We start from the raw sequence: 19157 nt of genomic DNA on the forward strand, positions 1-19157 counted from the left end.
GTATTTTTTGAACAGATTTCCTTCAACAAAAAAATTCCCTCAAAAACATGTCCCTTAGCCTTCCCTTAACCACAATCCCTTAGCCTTCTCTAAAAATGATTGTTAAAAGGCTTAATTGTATTTTGGACCCCTATCTTTTCAAAAGTTGCGGTTATAGACTCCTAACTAATTTAAATACAAAATAGCCCCCTATGTTTTGATTCTTTGGCAGTTTTGGACCCCCAGTCCATTGTTGACTCGGTCAACGCTGACGTGACACCCTAAGTGAGGTGCCACGTGTCAATTTTTTTTTGCCTTAGGGTCCAAAACTGCTAAAGAATCAAAACATAGAGGGCTATTTTGTATTTAAATTAGTTAAGGGTTCATAACCGCAACTTTTGAAAAGATAGGGATCCAAAAGTAAAATTAAACCTTGTTAAAACTTGTAAGACTATAACTGTGAGTAGTTGACATTGCCTCATATTATACATATAAGCAAACTCACTCATTCACTATGACTTTTTTTTTCTTCCTCCAAATCGTGTAAGTCCTTTTTTTCCTAGCACCACCTAACGTAGTTCCTCTTTTCCTTCGAGCCTTGGCCTGGCCGTCTTAACAGAAGCATCAGCATCAGTAGAAGTGGAACAGTTAACGAGTTGAGAATAAGAAACATAATAGTTCACCTCCAACAAAGACACATCACACTTACGTCTACCACGTCTTAGTCCATATCCATATATTGGTTAACACTTGTTTTTGCCATCTTCTTCCTTCCTCTCAATCTGAACCGAAAACCCTACACTGCCGCACTCAATAGACTAGATACTGTTTTTTTCTCCCATCTCAATCGAAGAAGGGTTTCGGTTAATTTGCTGCTGCTGTTAAGCCCTAGCAGAAAAAGCCAATGTTTTTTTTTCCCTCTCTCTTCTCCTGTTATATAACTAATATTGGGCCCACATTCCTTATTTTGATAACTTGGGTTACGATTAATCACACGTCCCTCTTCCATGTAATAATAATTAATATTTGTGTAAAATTAAGAGGAATATTTGTATAATTAATATTTGATTATATATTTTGTATAATGCATATTATGATATCAAATCTATCTGTACGGTTTAATATTATTCTTCTCAACTCTTCCTCATGTAATTTTCTCACCTCTATATATTCTCTTATATATATACGCATACAACCGATATGGTTTTTTCTAGATTACTTTTGAAGAATGGTGGGTAATTTACCCACCAACCAATGAAAATGAGCAATTTGTTGGTGGGGTCAAGATAGTTCATGTATACCACTTAAAAATATGCTTATGTGGCTAATGTGTATTGGTTGGGGTAAATTATCCATCATTCTTCCATGGATACCCTAGTAGTCACCAAAGGATATATAGCTTAGCATTGAAAAACTATTTTTTATTTGTTACTCTTTTTGTAAATTGCACCTATAAATGATTTTGATTTGTTCTCATTGCTTTAGAGATCGATATGATGTTAATAATTTTAGCATTGGTTCATGTTCATGGTTTTGATTATTACATGACAAAATTGCAAATGAATGCCATAATATTGATGAATGCAATCACTTTACTTTCATATGTGCTTTGCGAATAATTTTATTCTTGCGTTCAACTGTATTAAGGTGTGGCGAAATGATATGGGTTGAGGCGCTAAAGCAGTTTTAAGATGGAAATACAAAATTCGATCCCTAGTGCTAACAAATTCTCCCTCCCTCAATTTGATAACCACTAACATTTTCTTATCAAAAAATTGGTAAATGTTCATACGGTCAATTGTATTAAGGTAAGAACATTAACCAACAAAAATATGTAATGATATATTTCTCCAATGTCGCAGATCGCTAATCTAATAAATATCGGTATTGGTCTTGATGATTGAAATTACTAATGACTTGGAGATTTACTTGGAAGCTCATATGATTGATTTGAGAGTTTCCAATAGCTATTTTAAGTTCATGTTGAATAAGATTTAAATGAAATTGTGGGATGGAAGGACAACTCTCTTTCTCGTGCAAGAAGAGTGACTCTTCCCCAATCTTCACTTATTAATGTTATCTAGTCATCTCTTATATTTTATGGAGAAGTGGAGTCTCCAGGGTTCAAATTCCAACCCCGACATATAATATGTAATATCCTTACTAAATGAGTTAAACTTAAGAAGATTCTTTTATTCCCGTTTCTATATGTAAAGAAGCAAAGGAATTTATTTGGGGATCAAATGTGGATTAAAAGAATGTCACTTAATATATTGAGATGAAATCTATTACTCTGGAATCTGGATGGTAAGCTTGAATTTTGAATTTGAATCGGGCTACATTGACACATCGAAACAAAATTTGGGTTAGGGTACCGAAGGATAAGTATAATTTACGAACATTTAAAAACATTTAACAATAACAACAAAGAATTGTAACGGAAAATAATTTTGGAATGAATTTATTCCTGACAAGTATAACAAATTCTTTGTTGTGAATTTGCTTAATCAACTTTGATTTAAATATCTCTGATGGTCAATTTGGTAATAGAACAAAAACAAAGTTGAACCATAACCAAATAACCTAGGATGATGGATGATGGAAACACTTTGTTAGCTAACACTTTGTATAACAAAATGAGTGATTTCTTTTCCTTGTATACAGTGTCAGTGAAATGACCTAGAGTTCACGTATTTGCATGATTTTAACTTATTTCAAAGCATCTTCCCCATAAAATTTGACCATATATTTTACGAGGTTTCTATCGCAATTGTATCTGCAGAGTTTCGTATGAAAAGGATAACAATGTATACTTAGAAACTGCATTACACGTACGTGCCAACAAACATAATGATTGACACTTCTAGACAATTGATGCTGTGACATGCTGGTGAAATGTTCAGTTATACCAACCAAAAAGTGAGATAAGATGAGATGAAGATAATGAATTAATTATGATTACCATACATAATGTCTTTGAGTTTAAAGTAATAAATACTTATCTACCAAGTCCTATATATGTTGTGTCTATAAGAAGTTACAGAATTCTAGTGCTAATCCTAACTTATGTTAAAACCTTTTTTTGCCTCAGCCACATCCTCGTTCGTCTCCCTAATCTCAAAAGTTAAAACGGGAAAGAAGATAGAGCTAGACCATCACATAGTAGCCTCCAAACTTGTTGTCAGATATCAAACTGTATAGCAATATATGCTCTGAAATCTTATTATCAAAGGCAAGGTCCACCCGCGGTGTCATGTTCTCATCTCCCAAATCACACCAAGGATTAAAAACATCTAAAATGCTAACTGGCTAGTTAAAGAAACATATATAGTAACCATATTTAAAATTTGTACGATCAAACTTTTGAAAATGTTATATTTTTTGGGTTTTTTAACCTGTATCCATCCATTTTGAGATGCATATATACTTTTGAGATACTATTTAGCATAACCCTAAAATTGTTTATCCATCCATCTCAAAATGAATATCATATAGTGCACCATTTCACACATATTAAAAATACATTTTTCTAAGGACATATTAAGAAAAGATGTTAAATGAAAAAAACGATGATTTTATTCAATTGCTCATATTATCTATTATCATATATGAATATAAAGTGAAAAATAATAACATAAGAGTGATGACATGAACTAAGAGATACAATTAAAAAATAAGCAATTAAAATCACAAAAGTTAAACTTATAATAATTTTTGGGATAAATTATTTTTGCAAATGTGATATTTATTTTGGAATGGAGGAAATAAATTTTTCGTTTTTTGCTTAAAAAAAAAAAAGTAATAGATATAATATTTTTTTGTAAGTTTCCTCCACTTTTTTTTTCCAGCAAGCTTCCTCCACTTATAATATTCATATTTGAGACATTATTATTAAACATTTGATGCAAGCATCTCTTTTAGCCAAAATTTGAACATAATTCAGCCGAATGAATGTGGCCGTCTGACCCCCTCCTCTGTTAGAGTCAATTCATGTTGGTAATAACGGTAATATTTTGATAAACTTTTTTTTTTTTACGCAAATAATATTTTTGATAACCTTAATCTAATCATTCTTATTATCTTGTTTACTAGTATTTGAAATATACTCTCTCCGTTTCAAAATATATGTTTAATTTTTGCAATGTACACTTATTCACTTGACTTACTTTAATCATATTTTTTAATTAATGTATAAATACAGATATTAGTATGTAAGATGTTGATAAATATTTTTAAAATATTAAATTCATATGATGTATTTACTTGATAGTAGTTGTTTTGTACTAATAAATAATTAAATAAAAGACGTGCTCCTTGTGAAGGTTTTTGCCGTCCACGGTCCGCTACTTGGAGTTAAAGCGGTGGGTCAGGGTTACTCCAATCCAATGGTTGAGTAATTCAAGACAATGAAACCAAAGGAGGAAATGTTCTTTCATTTCATAATTAAATTGCACCTTTACTAGTATGGATTTTTTATTTAATTTTTTTTAGCAGAAACTGGAAATTGGAACTTATCTTAACATGAAAGGACAAAATGGAAAAGTCAAAATCTACTTGATAAACGCTGACGCATAAACCTATCTTGTGTTTATCCATCATACATAGTAATATCTATCTTACGTTAGAGATAATCATAGTAAAAGGAAAAACACTCTTCTATGCACATTTTAAATAAATACTTTACATTGAAAATTGTCATAATCAAACCAAGTTGTTTGGGCTCTAGTAGCAAGAAGTTTCGTTAAAGGATGTATTCGAAGAATATCAAGTTCGATTTTCAGAGGAACAACACTTGACCAGTTGCATATCTCTACACATGAACTGGATTAGTCGCTCACTTTTGATGAGTCGAAAACTGGTGCAAAAGTCAAATATATCCGGAGAATACTTAGGTTCGATTCCTTTTTAGAATGAAATAAAATAATGAAAAATAAATGTATTGAAGAATACCGGGTTCTATTCCTTCTTAGAATGAAATGAAATTATGAAAAAATTGGCATAATCAAATGTCAAACAAACGACAGTGCAATTTCCTTCCCCTACCTTCCTTTTTGCCTTGCAATTAGGTTGGGAAAAACTTCTTGGAATGAAATGCAAAAATGAACTAATGGACGACACTGACATGTCACAAGTCTTATGGCTTTCTTCTCTCTCACAAGGGTTACTCATCGTATCATAAAGTCTTTTCTTGTTCCAAATTTCAATTCTAGTAATTATTCCCTCCGGTTCTATTTATAAGACACAATTTACTTTTTAGATACATTAAATAATTTATGTATTTGGTTGCTAAATACATACATTATTCAATGTATTTAAAAGGTCAACTTTCTCTTATAAATAAGATCGGAGGAAGTAATTAAGTAAATTAAATTAATAATTTTTAATTCTCATGACGCGGTTTCTTTACGTCAAAGACCGCGCAAGAAAGCTGACTTCGTGTGAAGAACTAACTAAGGAGCCAGCTACCTTTAAATACATTCATTTCATAAATTTGTAATTTCAACCTAAACTAAAAACCTCGTTTCATCACAGCCGTTTGTTATGATATTAATTGTATGTGATTGAATGGACCCCACGTCAATTATTTTTTTAATGACGAAAGATATAGTACATTAAATCTTGAGGCCAATCAAAATCAATGAACCCAAAAACGTGGCAAATTCTAATTTGTGGTTTTTGGTTGTAGAGGGAAGCAAAAATATTATGAATACAATTTTTAAGATTAAATTACTATATTTAATTTCTTATCTTGTGTTCTTAGCAATAATCTATAAAAAAAATATATCATAGTTAACAAGAATAATAAGAGAAAATCACTTCTCTTTATTTCATTTATCATTTTTTCAATCTTAGAAATTGTGTATTCATAAATTTAAAAGTTTAAAATCTTATATTTTCAATGCAACATTTATTTTTAATTCTAGTTTTAGATCCTTATTTTATATCCTTAAAATACAAGTTACCATTTTCTTTTTATAAAGTGGATAATAATAACTTGAGATTGATGCTCGAAGTTCAACTTTCACTTCTAAATAGAGAAAGTATCTTGTTAGTCGATAATAATCCATACATATACTATGTGACATCATGGTGAAAATGTCACATGACATTGTCCAACCATAACGTGACATGTGACTTTCTCATTTTTAAATAAAACTAAAAAGCTTTGTGAAAGAGAGAAAAGAGATAAAAAAAAAATATATATGTCATATTGTGAGTGTTTAACGTCATGTGACATTTCCTTCGCAATGTCACACAAATAGGGGGTAGAACTTGGGTGACATTGTGGTTGGTGACATTAGTGGCATTGACCAACCACAATGTCAAGTGACTTTTCTTCTTTCTCTTTAATAAGATTTTTTGTTTTTTATACACTTGTGACATTGTAGTTGACCAATATCATCAAACATACTCTCATACGCAAGTATTATCCCACAAATGGGATGGTGTTATAAAGTTTATTTTGGTTTGGAGAGGCTTTGTCTATTTTGGTGAACTCCTAAAATTCAACTCTACTAAATTTCCTTATATAAAAAAATATACAATTTATTTTTTAAAGAAAAAACAAAAAGAATAGAAAAGAAAAACAGAGAGAGAACAAAAACAGAGTGAGTTTTAAGAGGGAGAGAAGATGATATGAAACCGAGTCAATTCTGTTTTGAATTCCAACCGCTCCACCCAATTTGATTCGTCTTTTCTTTCACCAAATCCCACGATTTCAAAAAACCCTCTTTTTTAAAGCCATAAATAATATTCCTTCAATGCAAATCCATTTCTTGTTTTACGACAATCCCATCCTTTTAACCCTTATCTATCCTCTGATCTCATCATTCATCAATACCCATTTCCTTTTACTTCAATTTCAATCCTTCTAAAACACAATCATCGTTTTTTTCACACAAAAAATAATCATAATCTTTGTATGTTTCCCAACATTTTCGTAGAAATTACACTACTCCCCTGCTTTTAGCTTTCTCTATAGAATCAAACCAAAAATCTTGTGTTTATCAAATTAATTCATCAAATTCTTTGACTTGAACCCAATTCCCATCTGGGTTTCTGAAAAAGTTTCATAATTTGAAAGAAACAAATCATGGGTGTTATAAACGATAGAGTAAAATTCAACGTAGGAGGCAGAGTATTTGAAACGACAGCAACAACACTTGCAAATGCAGGAAGAAATTCTATGTTGGGTGCAATGTTAGATGAGAATTGGAATCTGTTACAAGATAATGGAAGTGAAAAATTCATCGACCGTAACGCGGATTGTTTCTCTGTTATCTTAGATCTGCTACGAACAGGTGAACTCTACATCCCACAAAATGTTCCTGAAAAGCTTCTTTACAGAGAAGCTCTGTTTTATGGTGTTCTAGATCATGTTCGTTCTGCAAAGTGGGGTCAATTTGATGGTAATAGGTTAAGATTGTCTTGTTCTGTTCAAGGACAAGCACCGGGTGATGGAACAGCAATTCGAGCCGGTCCAGATGGTGGCTGTTGTGTTGCTCATGGTTGCATGGTTCATGTTTATGATTGGATGTTAGAAGAACATTGTCCTCTTAATCTTGATTATCAAAGAGTCAACGATGTTGGTTGGGTTGACCCTAACAATATTGTTATAGGTGTAAGTGAAAGACTTGGTCGTGGTGATGGTGGAATGGGTTTGTTTAGTTCTCATAATGGTGAACTTAGGTATAAATTTCAAGTTAGTCATGAAAATCATGTTAAAAGTTATACTGCTGGTGCTTTAAGTTTTAGTTCTGATTATAAGATATTTTCTAGTTGTAAAGGAAGGAGTAATGAATATGGTGTTGGTGTTTGGGATCAAGTTACTGGTAAACAAATTGATTTTTTTTATGAGCCTTTAGGTTGGTCACTTGGTGATGCTGATAAGCTTCAATGGTTAGAAGGTAGTAATTGTTTGTTAGTTGCTACAATGTTTCCAAGAAAAGATAATTGTTATATTAGTCTTTTGGATTTTAGAGAGAAGAAAATGGTTTGGTGTTGGTCTGATGTAGGTGCTACTTTGGCTGTGGATGAGAAAAGGGTGAGGGATGCAATTGCAATGGAGGATAATAGTTCAATTTGTGTGGTGAATGAGTTTGAGGAATTGGGTTTCATGGATTTGAGAAGTTCTGCTGCTAACAGTGTGAGGTGGAGTTCTAGAAGTAGGTTGATGAAAGGGAAGATGCCTGAGGAACCTTGTTACCCTAAATTGGCATTGCATGGTGGACAACTTTTCTCTTCCATGAATGATTGTATCTCAGTGTTCTGTGGCCCTGAATGGGTTTTAACGTCTAGGTTAAGACGAAGCTATGGTGGGTCAATATGTGATTTTTCCATTGGAGGGGATAGGCTTTTTGCACTTCATAGTGAAGAGAATGTTTTTGATATATGGGAGACTCCTACACCACCAATTATATAGTTTAAGTTTAATTTTTCCTTAGTTTGTCATAACCAGATTGCTTCTGCAATTTTCATTTTTCAAGATAGTGCTGAGAGTAAGACATTGTATATACGAGATTGAGTAGCTGTTAACTATGCATACATGATACGATATGATACATGTAGTTTAGTTTTATTGCTGATGTATATCTACAAAGAATACTTTTATGTGGATTGCTTATTTTACTATGAGTAGTCATATTTGAACAATCAATTGATATGATATAACTTTTGGTGACAATCTCATTTTTCTTTCATTGGTTAAAATCAATGGAGAAAGAAAAAGGAAGAGAGAGAATAAGAGGATAATGTGAATATATGAAAGAAAATTGTAGTTGTACATAATCAGATTTGATACATCACTTGAGATTCTAAATTTGTACCAGCCTTAAGTTATTCCCTTTTTTTCTTTTGATAAGGTCATATCCACTTTTGTACCTCTCTTTTAACCTTTTCTTTTGCAACTAACTAACGTGGAGGTGGAGTAAATGAGATGATGTCCTTTTGCTTGCATTAGAATGGTGAAGGGAATAATGAGAAATTACTTAGCATGTGGTGGGTGGGGGTGAGTTGCAGCTTTTAGGTCACTTCACTTTTCCTATTTAATTAGTATTGCGTAAAATATACTTTGAACTCTTTAGGTTGCATTGCACCAAATCCATCAATGTTGTATAAATCCAAGGTCTCGAGTTATTACAAATGATGTTAACAGATGGTAGTCAACCAAACCACCATCTTCTGTGCGGAAGTTCTAAATATTAATTTAATCAAACTTTTTTGTGACAAAAGTTAATTTAATCAAAATTAGATATATTATGCAGAACATCAGAATATAACAATATCGATCAATGTGGTTCTCTGTCTCTCTACAAGGAAATGTATTGTTTAGGATACTGTTCCACTTTGAAATTTGCAAACAGTTATGGTTGAATATGAGCTTTTCTTAGACCAAAAAGAAAATAAATAATAGACTTAAATGTTACTATGTCAGTAATGTATAAAAACAAAGCATAAAAAATGTCAGTACTCATTATTAGGCATTAAGCTCAAAGTCTCAAACAACACACTCACATGATTTTATATCCGTTAGACATCTGTTTATGCATAATATAATACTCTTCCAACGTGATCGTCCTAAGAAAAATCAGGTTCAGATTAATATAATGTCTACATTAACCTAATGAATGTCCCTCAGGGTTTGCAACTAGATAATATGATTACCATAAGATGTAAACTTAAAGGGAGCTCCAAGTAATTTCCCCTTGTTATGTGATATGAAAAATGGAACCATATTATGCAATACTATTGAACACGTAAAAAAGAAAATGAATGGTATACCTACCTACTCTGATACATAAAAAAATTGCATGAAAATAAGCCAACTTGGACCTAATTAGGCATAATCAGGCATTACTTTCTTCAAAAATCTAATTGGACGAGATTCTTTAGGAGCAACTTCATCAAAGGAGACATAATTTTGCTGCTTATCGTACACATGACACACTGTCATGATTGTCTTCATCAATCGCCAATTCCAACTAGCCTCGTTCAGATACTGTTTTTCCAAAACATAACAAAATAATCCCAATAATTAGCTAAAATTTCATCTAGAAATTTGAACCATGGAATTAGAGTTTAGTTAGACATTGATAATGTTTTAGAGTTGATTAACTCTGTTTAAACACAAACAAATCTGCATGACTGGAATAAACAAAACTTCCAAATCTTTAATTTGGACTTATGTCGAAAAGTATGTTTTGGTGGCAAAGCAAATACTGTTTTAACATTTTCATTACTTTTCTTAATATTAAGACTGGAAAAAGTGGAAGAAAAATGGGATCCCTCATTTTTTTCATGAAGAAGCATAAAATGATATTGACATTATTGACTTTACCTTTCCCCAATTTTCTTGGATGGATTTATGGGCTGCTCGTAAATTATAGCTCGGTATTTTCGGGGATATATGGTGTGGAATATGGACATTAATATCATGGCATAGGATCTCGATCCTGTACAGAAAAGAAGTCAGAATATAGCGGTTAGTCAATATAGGCCATCAAGTTAAGAAATCATGAGAAGAAGGGGAAAAAACTAAAATTGTTAATAAATATGAGCAACACAGGGAGCGTAACATAAGGAGATACTTAAATTTAACAATTCACAGGCAAGAGATTTGCATGGACATCGGGATATTGTAAGCATTAAAACATTTCTAAGGTGATTTATAATAGACATGATAATCAACCTGAGATACCATCCACCAATTATGGATTTGTATGTATAATGCAATACACAGGCACTTATAAAAATCTCTTTCACTTGAAATATCAACTACAATATGCCACCGTAGATAGTAAACACTCTCGACTATCCATTTTCTCTGATCATATTTTAAGTACTTTGCTTGTCCTATTTCCTTAATACGGTGCAAATGCAAAGAATATGTAGAGCCAAGTCGATAAATTATTCAGTATTCACAGAATAAAATAACACTCATTTCAAAAGAGCAATGAAAGAAAAAAAAATCAACAGTAGCGAACTTATTTAGCATATACCACATCCATGCGTCTTATTAATGACAAGAAAAACATAAATTAGAATACAACAAGCAGAAAAAAATACATTACCATTGAGGGTAAGCACAATGAACGGTTCCATTAAGCTGTGCTTGTGCAGCATTCCATTCTTCTGAGTTTTTGAATGGTATGTGTGGTGCAGTATGATGCACCATGGTGAAAGTGCTCATCTATGATTGAAAGCAAAAGGATACCTCTTAGATATATGGCCCACAGTATTAATTACATCATGAAAATTCATATTCAAACACAGTCTAAATATTTGGGGGGGGGGGATAAATAACCTACTAAAGCAAAGAAATACCTCTAGAAAGTTAAAAAAAAAGAAAAGAATAAAGAAAGCATGATAACGTATTTTTCAGGTACAACCTAAGGTCTAACTTAACCTGATAACATATTTAGAGGCTTACATTACATGAATGCTTTCAAATTGGCCAAGACACTTTATTTTACACTAGTATCTCCTTTCATAAAATCATTATATTTTGTAAAAAGAAACATAATGTTATATTTATCTATAACTAATAAATTGTGCAGTGCTGTAGAAAATTCACCAACAGAGCGAAAATATGAAGTCAATATATTTAAATGACAAAAATTATCATTTAAAAGATAGAAAGCATCATAGGTTTGTAAGTTGAACTTGTACAATAAGTTTCACCTATTATTAAACCACTGTAAAAAAAATCAATGAAGATAGGTAAATTGATTTTATGATCTTGCTATTTTTTGAATACTCTGATTCATTTGCCTTGAGTTGTTTAATACTTGAATGTACTGTATACTCATCCATTTTTATCTTTAAAATGAATCTTCACTACTTTGAATATGCTTCAAACTTTCTTTCAATTTTCTCTTTTTACTTATTAATATCTCGTACATTTAGACTTAAACTCATTTCTAATTAATAAAATAAACCATTGAATGCATTTATAGCGGCTATAGGGGATTATAGTGAACATGACCTATAGGATATCTTGCACTATAGAAAAAGATAATAGGATACTGCCTTCGGGTGGGTTGGACATGTTAGGAGAATACTCATAGGAGCAACAATAAAGAGGGCTGACCAGATGGAGAATAGTGCAACACCTATAGGTAGAGAGAGACCAAGAAAAACTATAGACCAGACTATTAAGAGATATTTAGAGGTAAATGGTACATCTTTTAACCTACTATAAGATATGGAATCACAGTGTTGTCTGATCTACGTATCTAACCTCACCTTGCGTGCTAAAGCATGGTTGTTCTTCAACAAATTTAGTGACTTAAGGGCAATTTTTTACTTTTATAAAAATAAACTGCGTGTAATATAGTGGAAAATTTAAAATTAGAACCATCGTTTGTAGGGAATCAGGGCCCCTGCTGAACTCCCCCATCTTGCCCTAAATTTTCCGGCAGCATACAACGCATGCAACTAGGGATAGTTTTATATTGTTCCATTCTTTTAATATAAGATTGTGAGTGGGCACTATATATACATTAAAGCTCGGTAATAGTCGCTAACCAATTCTACTTCAATACATAAATCAAAGTTCAATCCAGTGACTGATTATTGGCTTCCTCTCTATCTAGGCTAAACAGTAATTAAGATCCATCCAAACAAAAGAAATAAAAACAAAAAAGACATGGTGATAAACAAAATATTAATTTACAAGACAAGTGAAATTACCCAGAAGTGATAGCCCAACCATGGCATCAACCAGAATTTTATCCATCCCATGATTCCAGTCTTGTAAATAATTAATGGCCATCCAATTGCTATAAAGGCGAAAACACAAGCCAAACTTATCTTCACCCTCTTTATTTCATTTGGTCTGAACGTCTTCAAATCAAAGTGAGAGACCAACCTGAAAGAAATTAGTTTACATCAAGATACGGTATAAACTAAAATTCTATATGTAAAAAAATTGAAATCAAGGCTGCTCAAGTTAATGAAATAGTCCTTGGGAATAATATAAAAACGTTTCAAGGCCATACCAGTGAGCTATAGACATCCAGCAACGAAATGGACCATATCCATATATTATTGCTTTCCTCAAAAATGGACTTGACTCAAACTCATCCTGCCAAACAGGCTGCCAAGCAGTATCTTCCTTCAACCTGTATCATTAGAGATGATTTACAATTAAAAGTAACGAAACAGAAAAGCTATATCCTCAGTGCATACATGGATGCTAATATTACACATCTTATACAGTGCTTTTGATTTACATATACTGTATGAAGCCTGAATTTTACACTTTCAGCACAAAGTACTGATAGGATGATGAGCCAATTATAGAAGCAACTCCACCATACGGAAAGTCTACACGAGGAGAAAAACAGTGGGGCCAGAAGAGGAGACTACTAGTTAGTTAGCGAAGAGTCCATGGATTCCATGTGATTCTGATATTTGAGGGAGAGAGAATAGGTGGCTGGGTCATTTATGCATTTGTTCCTAGGAGACTGTGACTCTGGATTAATCATTTCTTTGTTGTAGAGCCTTTGAATTCATCCTTTTCATTGAACAACACACTGTTCCATTGTTCCTAATTTGCGAGTTCTATCAAGTACAGATTGGACAGAGAACGAATGTACATTGGAAGAGGAAATAACACATTTAACAGAACGATGTGGCATCTCATTAATGATTTTAATTAAGCTGTGAATCTCTTTTTCCTCCCTTGATTAAACAACTGAAATATATATTAATAATGGGTTTTCAGGACAAAAAACTAACTAAGTTTCACACTTCATGCATTGAATAGAAATATTAGTCAGTCCGTCTATAACATACATTTAAAGCTAGATGATATACAAGATGCACCTAGAAAAACAAAAATAGGAGGGAACCCCACTTACATGTTTGTTTTTGCATGATGTTTGTCGTGCTTAAATCGCCATGGCTCATATGGATAAATTAGTGGCAAAAAGGCCAGAGTTCCAACAATGTCTTCTACCAATTTGTTTGTTGAAAATGATTTGTGAGCGCAATCATGTCCTATAACAAAGAACTGTGCGGCAAAAAGGAAAGAGGATCACAAAATTTACACCCAAATCATGTCTTATGTCCAAGATCTTCAAGAGGAGAAGATCTGTCGAGAGATAGAAGTTAAAAGGCTTTGAGAAACCAGTAACAAGTAATTATAAGAAAAATATGAGTTGAACTAACCCCAGTTACAGCAGTCCCTGTCCAAGCCCAAGCCAGAGGAAGTAGATACCAGGGTGCTTTAGAAATCATAAGAAGCCCCAGCGCATAGGAAGTGGCAGATATCAAAACAGATTTCCATGCTTTAACATCATCAATCTCAAAAACCTTCAAATTTTTAAAATGATTCTCATGATTTATATATAAATAAAAATTGAAATCTGAGCACTTATTACATAAAAGAAGACAGGTCCTTTCTGTCTTAGTGTAGAATAATCATGTATATTGTGTAGAATAATCATGTATATTGTATAGTACTCGACACCTTCTCTTTCTCATAAAGTGAGGTAAATGTTATTCTCATCGTTGATGTTTTATATAAACATGTACACAACCATGCTATAAGGAACAATTCCTTAATATCCTTACCCAAGAAGAAAACACACCAGAAAATGTTATTTAGGAGAACAATTAAAAGAAATAGAGAATCTAAAGAAGTGACCCTAAATTCTAAAACTTAATTATAAAACCCTAACACTGCAAAACATGACATAAATCATAAGAAAACCCACCTTCTTAGGAAGAGAAGTAATGACATCTTTTAATGTAACATTGTCTGGAAGCGGCTCTCCAATTTGCTCAAAACCATAGCGTTCTGCTAGTTGTTTTCTGTACTCCGCACTTTCCACTGGAGCTGGTTCTACCGGAATTGCCACAGCTCGTATAACTGTAACTTTATTTCTAGGTGTCAAATGTTTTTGACTTTGATGCCTGAACCCTTTATGGATTAACCCATCACCTTTTAGGTTAAATAAGCCTGTGACACAGAATGAAAAATCATTATTTAAAAGGCACCTATGAAGCACAGATACAGACACAGACACTGGACACAGACACACACATCGACACCAATAATAGTTTGAGAAAATGACATAACTCAAGGTAATGATATGTGCCAGAGTCGTGTTGGTGTCGGATACCAAAAGTATCAGACACAAGACACGCCTAATATGAGGAGTATTCGTGCTTGGTGGAAAGGCACCCATGTTATTCATACATAATTGCATAATAATAGTTGAACATAAGCTCCACATTTAGTTGCATTGCATGCATTAGCATTGAAGCAAAAAATATGTTGCATAATTCTTTGTTAATTACTCAATTGCCACAAGAATTGAAAGAGCAGAGAACAAAATAGTAAAGTAATTAAGGAAGAAGATGAATAGAATACCGGGTGAGTAAGGAGCAGAAATGTTTGTTCTCAAATTCAAAATTGGCCTCTGGAATGAAGAACCCTGCAAAAACAAACAAAACCGTATAAAGCTAAGATATATTTGTATTTATACAAGAGTTAAAACGAATGAGAGGGAAAAGAATGGAAAACCTTTAATTGGAGTAATGAATTTGCAGAGGTGCAAGCCATTTTTTGAGATGAAATTGAGCTCTCTCTCTCTCTCACACAGTCTCTCTGAAAGATAAACTCTTTTTATTTGGCGAGAGAGAGACTTGTTTGGTGTGGGACCCACCAAATGTGGACGCAGATCGATAGACCATTGCAGCCGCATGTATCCATTCTTTCGTACCTTTTCACTTCACTTTCTTTATACACACACTCCCATTATAAAATTGAGAAATGATATTTGTACATCCATTTTGTGATGATAATTTTTGAGACAATTTTTTTTTTTTTATTGATCAAAAATATTAGAGAGAGAAAAACAACGAGAGAGAGAGTTGTCATATAATGATTGTACAAATATCATTTCTCCATTATGAATAACTCATTTGTTAAAAAAAAAAAATGATATTTGTACGACTTTCTATTTTATACTCACATTTTATTTTTATTCTCTTTCTATTGTTTATGACAAATGAAAAGGGAAAATATCAAGATTGTACAAATATCATTACTAAAAAAAAATTATCTCAAAAAAGTTGTACAAATATCATTACTAAAAAAAATTGTCATAATTCATTTCACTTTTTAATACATTAGTTACTTTTTTCCAAATTATAAATTATTAAGAATTTACAATTATTTAAGAAAAATGCGAACAAGTTTCTTGTGACACTTTAAAATAATTTTATCTTAGAAATTACGCATTCAATACATTGAAACAACAAAAAGTAACTATTTCTATCTAAATTTCATCAACCGTTTATATTTTTGAGATCTTGTTAGCATTACCCATTATTTAAAAACTTATTGCATTTTTGTTATGTGTATTTCACCAAATCATAATTGTGTTTGACTTAGTTAAATCAAATGATTTAATCAACAACAAATTGAGCTAAAATAATAATAATTTAATCAACAATCAGGTAATTGAGCTAAAATAATTAATGAACTCAATCGAAAGATGATTTGTTTGAGAGTCTGAGTTTGATTTTAAAGTAAAATATATTTTGACTAGACTGTACTTATCTCAAACGGAATTCTAGATTATCAAGGTCCATTTTCCCTAAATGTTGGATGTTAACACAAAAAAAATTAATAATTAGGTTAACAAATTTTTAACCCTCGAAGAAAGCGACCAATTAATTGAACATTCCGGTAACATGTTTTTTATTTTTTATTTTTGAAAGGAACATGCTTATAAAATTTCATTAGACATTAAATTGTAAATATATTGTGGTTAAGGTTGACAATAAACCGAGACAACTCAAAGATAATTTAAAACTTGAATCAACATTAATTAATTGAACTTAGTTTGTGAACCAAATGAGTTGAACATGAACTAAAAATTAAATTCATTTATTAGATGAGTTTAACTTAAACTACATATAGTTCGACTCGTTCGATTCATGAGTTAACTTGATTAAAAAAAAAAGTTAAATTATATATATTTTCAAAGTTAATATACCTTAAATTATGTATTTTTAAGTTATTATATATTACCTCCGTCCCTAATTATAAGATCCTTTTGAGAATTTTTTTTGTCCCTTTTTATAAGACTCACTTGCTATTTCCACCTACATTAATTATTTATTTACATACATGCCCCTATTAATTATACATATTTTTCTTCAATCAACAATAAATAACAATGTTGAAAACATAAACCATCTTTCTCTTAAAGGATAAAATTGTAAAAACAATACTAATTACAAACATATTTAATACAAATATTTACTATCTTAATTTCCATTTTTTTTTCAAAATGGCCATATAATTAGGGACGGAGGTAGTACCTTAAACTTTATCTTTTTTCTTTAAAAATATTACTTCCATCTTAAAAATATATAGTATACCCATTTCCTTGAAATTATATACCTTGAAATATGTGGGAAATATATAACTTGACTTATGGTTTCTTTTAATCTTCTTTATATATTAAAGTTAATCCGTAAGCCATAATTTTAACCTAAACCCTATTGCATAATTTTACTGTTTTAACCCTAATGCTCACACCTAATCTCCTATTTTCATGAACAACCCTAATGCTCTCACCTAATCTTCTTATCTTCTTATCTTCTTATATATTAAAGTTAACTCGTAAGCCCTAATTTTAACCTAAACCCTATTGCATAATTTTACTGTTTTAACCCTAATGCTCACACCTAATCTCCTATTTTCATGAACAACCCTAATGCTCACACATAATCTCCTATTTTCATGAACAAGGCAAATCGGCATCGCTTTATTTCCCCTATTTCTTCAAAACAAATCGTCCTATTTCTTCAACAAAACAAATCGTTCTATTGCAATAAAAGGGTTTTGAAAGATTATAGCAACATTTTTATGTTAATATTACACTTTTCATCAAAATTAGAACTAAACTCTCTTTGTTAAATATCTACCACAAAATACACCAGAATTTTGCAATCTATATAAACAGTTGGTAGAAACATTTCAACAAACAGTTAAAGGGCATCATTTACGGTAAAGGCCAAATATTCGATAAAAGAAAAATTATTTAAATAAAATATTTTACATGTTGAGGTTAAGAATGAGTTATTTTTAAGTACATAATATAACATTAACATATAATTTTTACAAAAGAATGAAGTAACATTTTGTCAAAAAAAAAAAAAGATGAAGTCATACCAATAATATAACATTGACATATAATTTTAACAAAGAATGAAGTAACATGATAAAAATTAATATTTTTAAGGTGAATAAGTGTGGTGTCTGAGGTTCGAATTCCAACATCTGCATATATTTGGGACCACATATTTCATTCTCTTTGATATGCATTAAGATTTGTTTTTGTCTACTACGTCTACAATGTATATAACCCGTGCGACATCACATGTGGAAAATCTAATTAATACTAATTTATAGTACATTGTTTCTTAAACCTAGTCTTTAACCATTACTCTCCTTTCCAACAAAAAAAATAAACTTTTTGTGTTCTTTTTTCTAAATGACGATAACAAAAAGGCAAGACGGCAACGTAAGTAAGCAACGTCAAACATTCAACTCCTCACCTCTGGCGTTAGTGATTATTGAACAAACCACATTCATCTCTCTAACTACCATCTTCCTTTCTACTAACATTCAAATCCGAATTATTTTTATTATGATTTATACTGCGATGTTTTAGTTTTCTTTTGTGTAGTTCCTATATTGAATGTTGAGTGGTGTATAGTAAAATTTAAGTGGGGGTTTATTTTGAGATGCTATTCTTATGCAAACTTTTTTTTTTTTGAGGGATTCTTATGCAAACTTTGAAGCTCTCTGTTTTGCTATTTTGTTAATTCTCTTATGTTTTGCAGTAGTTTCTATGTGAAAAAAATATGAATATAATTGCACTTAAAATTAAAACATGAAAGATCTAAAAAATTGGATTTTTTTTAAAGAAAAAACTTTTAAGTTATATGATTTAAACAAACGAGTTGAACTTAATGAGTCGAATCGAATTGTTCGCGAGCTTTAAACGAGCTGAACTCGAGTTAAAAAAATTCATATCGAACCCGAGTTGAGTTTTGAGTTGAACCAATTCTTATTGAGTCGAGCTCGAACAAATTCGACTCGACTCGACTCATTTCCAACCATAATTATGATATATCAAGAAACATATGTT

General features: G+C 31.6%; 2 protein-coding genes across 2 annotated transcripts; one reads left to right on the forward strand and one right to left on the reverse strand.

Annotated features, from left to right (window-relative positions):
* The first annotated feature begins 6528 nt into the window (after positions 1–6528).
* LOC11437299 (BTB/POZ domain-containing protein At2g24240) lies at positions 6529–8631 on the forward strand. Its single transcript, XM_003610282.4, has one exon. The coding sequence runs from the start codon at positions 7073–7075 to the stop codon at positions 8399–8401; it is 1329 nt and encodes a 442-aa protein (XP_003610330.1). The 5' UTR covers positions 6529–7072; the 3' UTR covers positions 8402–8631.
* A 916-nt stretch (positions 8632–9547) lies between these two features.
* LOC11441075 (omega-6 fatty acid desaturase, chloroplastic) lies at positions 9548–15660 on the reverse strand. Its single transcript, XM_003610283.4, has 10 exons — positions 15512–15660; positions 15359–15422; positions 14700–14944; positions 14152–14295; positions 13842–13993; positions 12978–13100; positions 12670–12847; positions 11049–11167; positions 10316–10430; positions 9548–9976 (listed from the first exon to the last, which is right to left on the reverse strand). Exons 1-10 carry the CDS (start codon positions 15548–15550, stop codon positions 9815–9817), a joined length of 1341 nt encoding a protein of 446 aa, XP_003610331.1. The 5' UTR covers positions 15551–15660; the 3' UTR covers positions 9548–9814.
* Between the last annotated feature and the right edge of the window lie 3497 nt (positions 15661–19157).

The sequence above is a fragment of the Medicago truncatula genome, chromosome 4, assembly GCF_003473485.1.
Source record: "Medicago truncatula cultivar Jemalong A17 chromosome 4, MtrunA17r5.0-ANR, whole genome shotgun sequence".
Lineage (NCBI taxonomy): Eukaryota > Viridiplantae > Streptophyta > Magnoliopsida > Fabales > Fabaceae > Medicago > Medicago truncatula.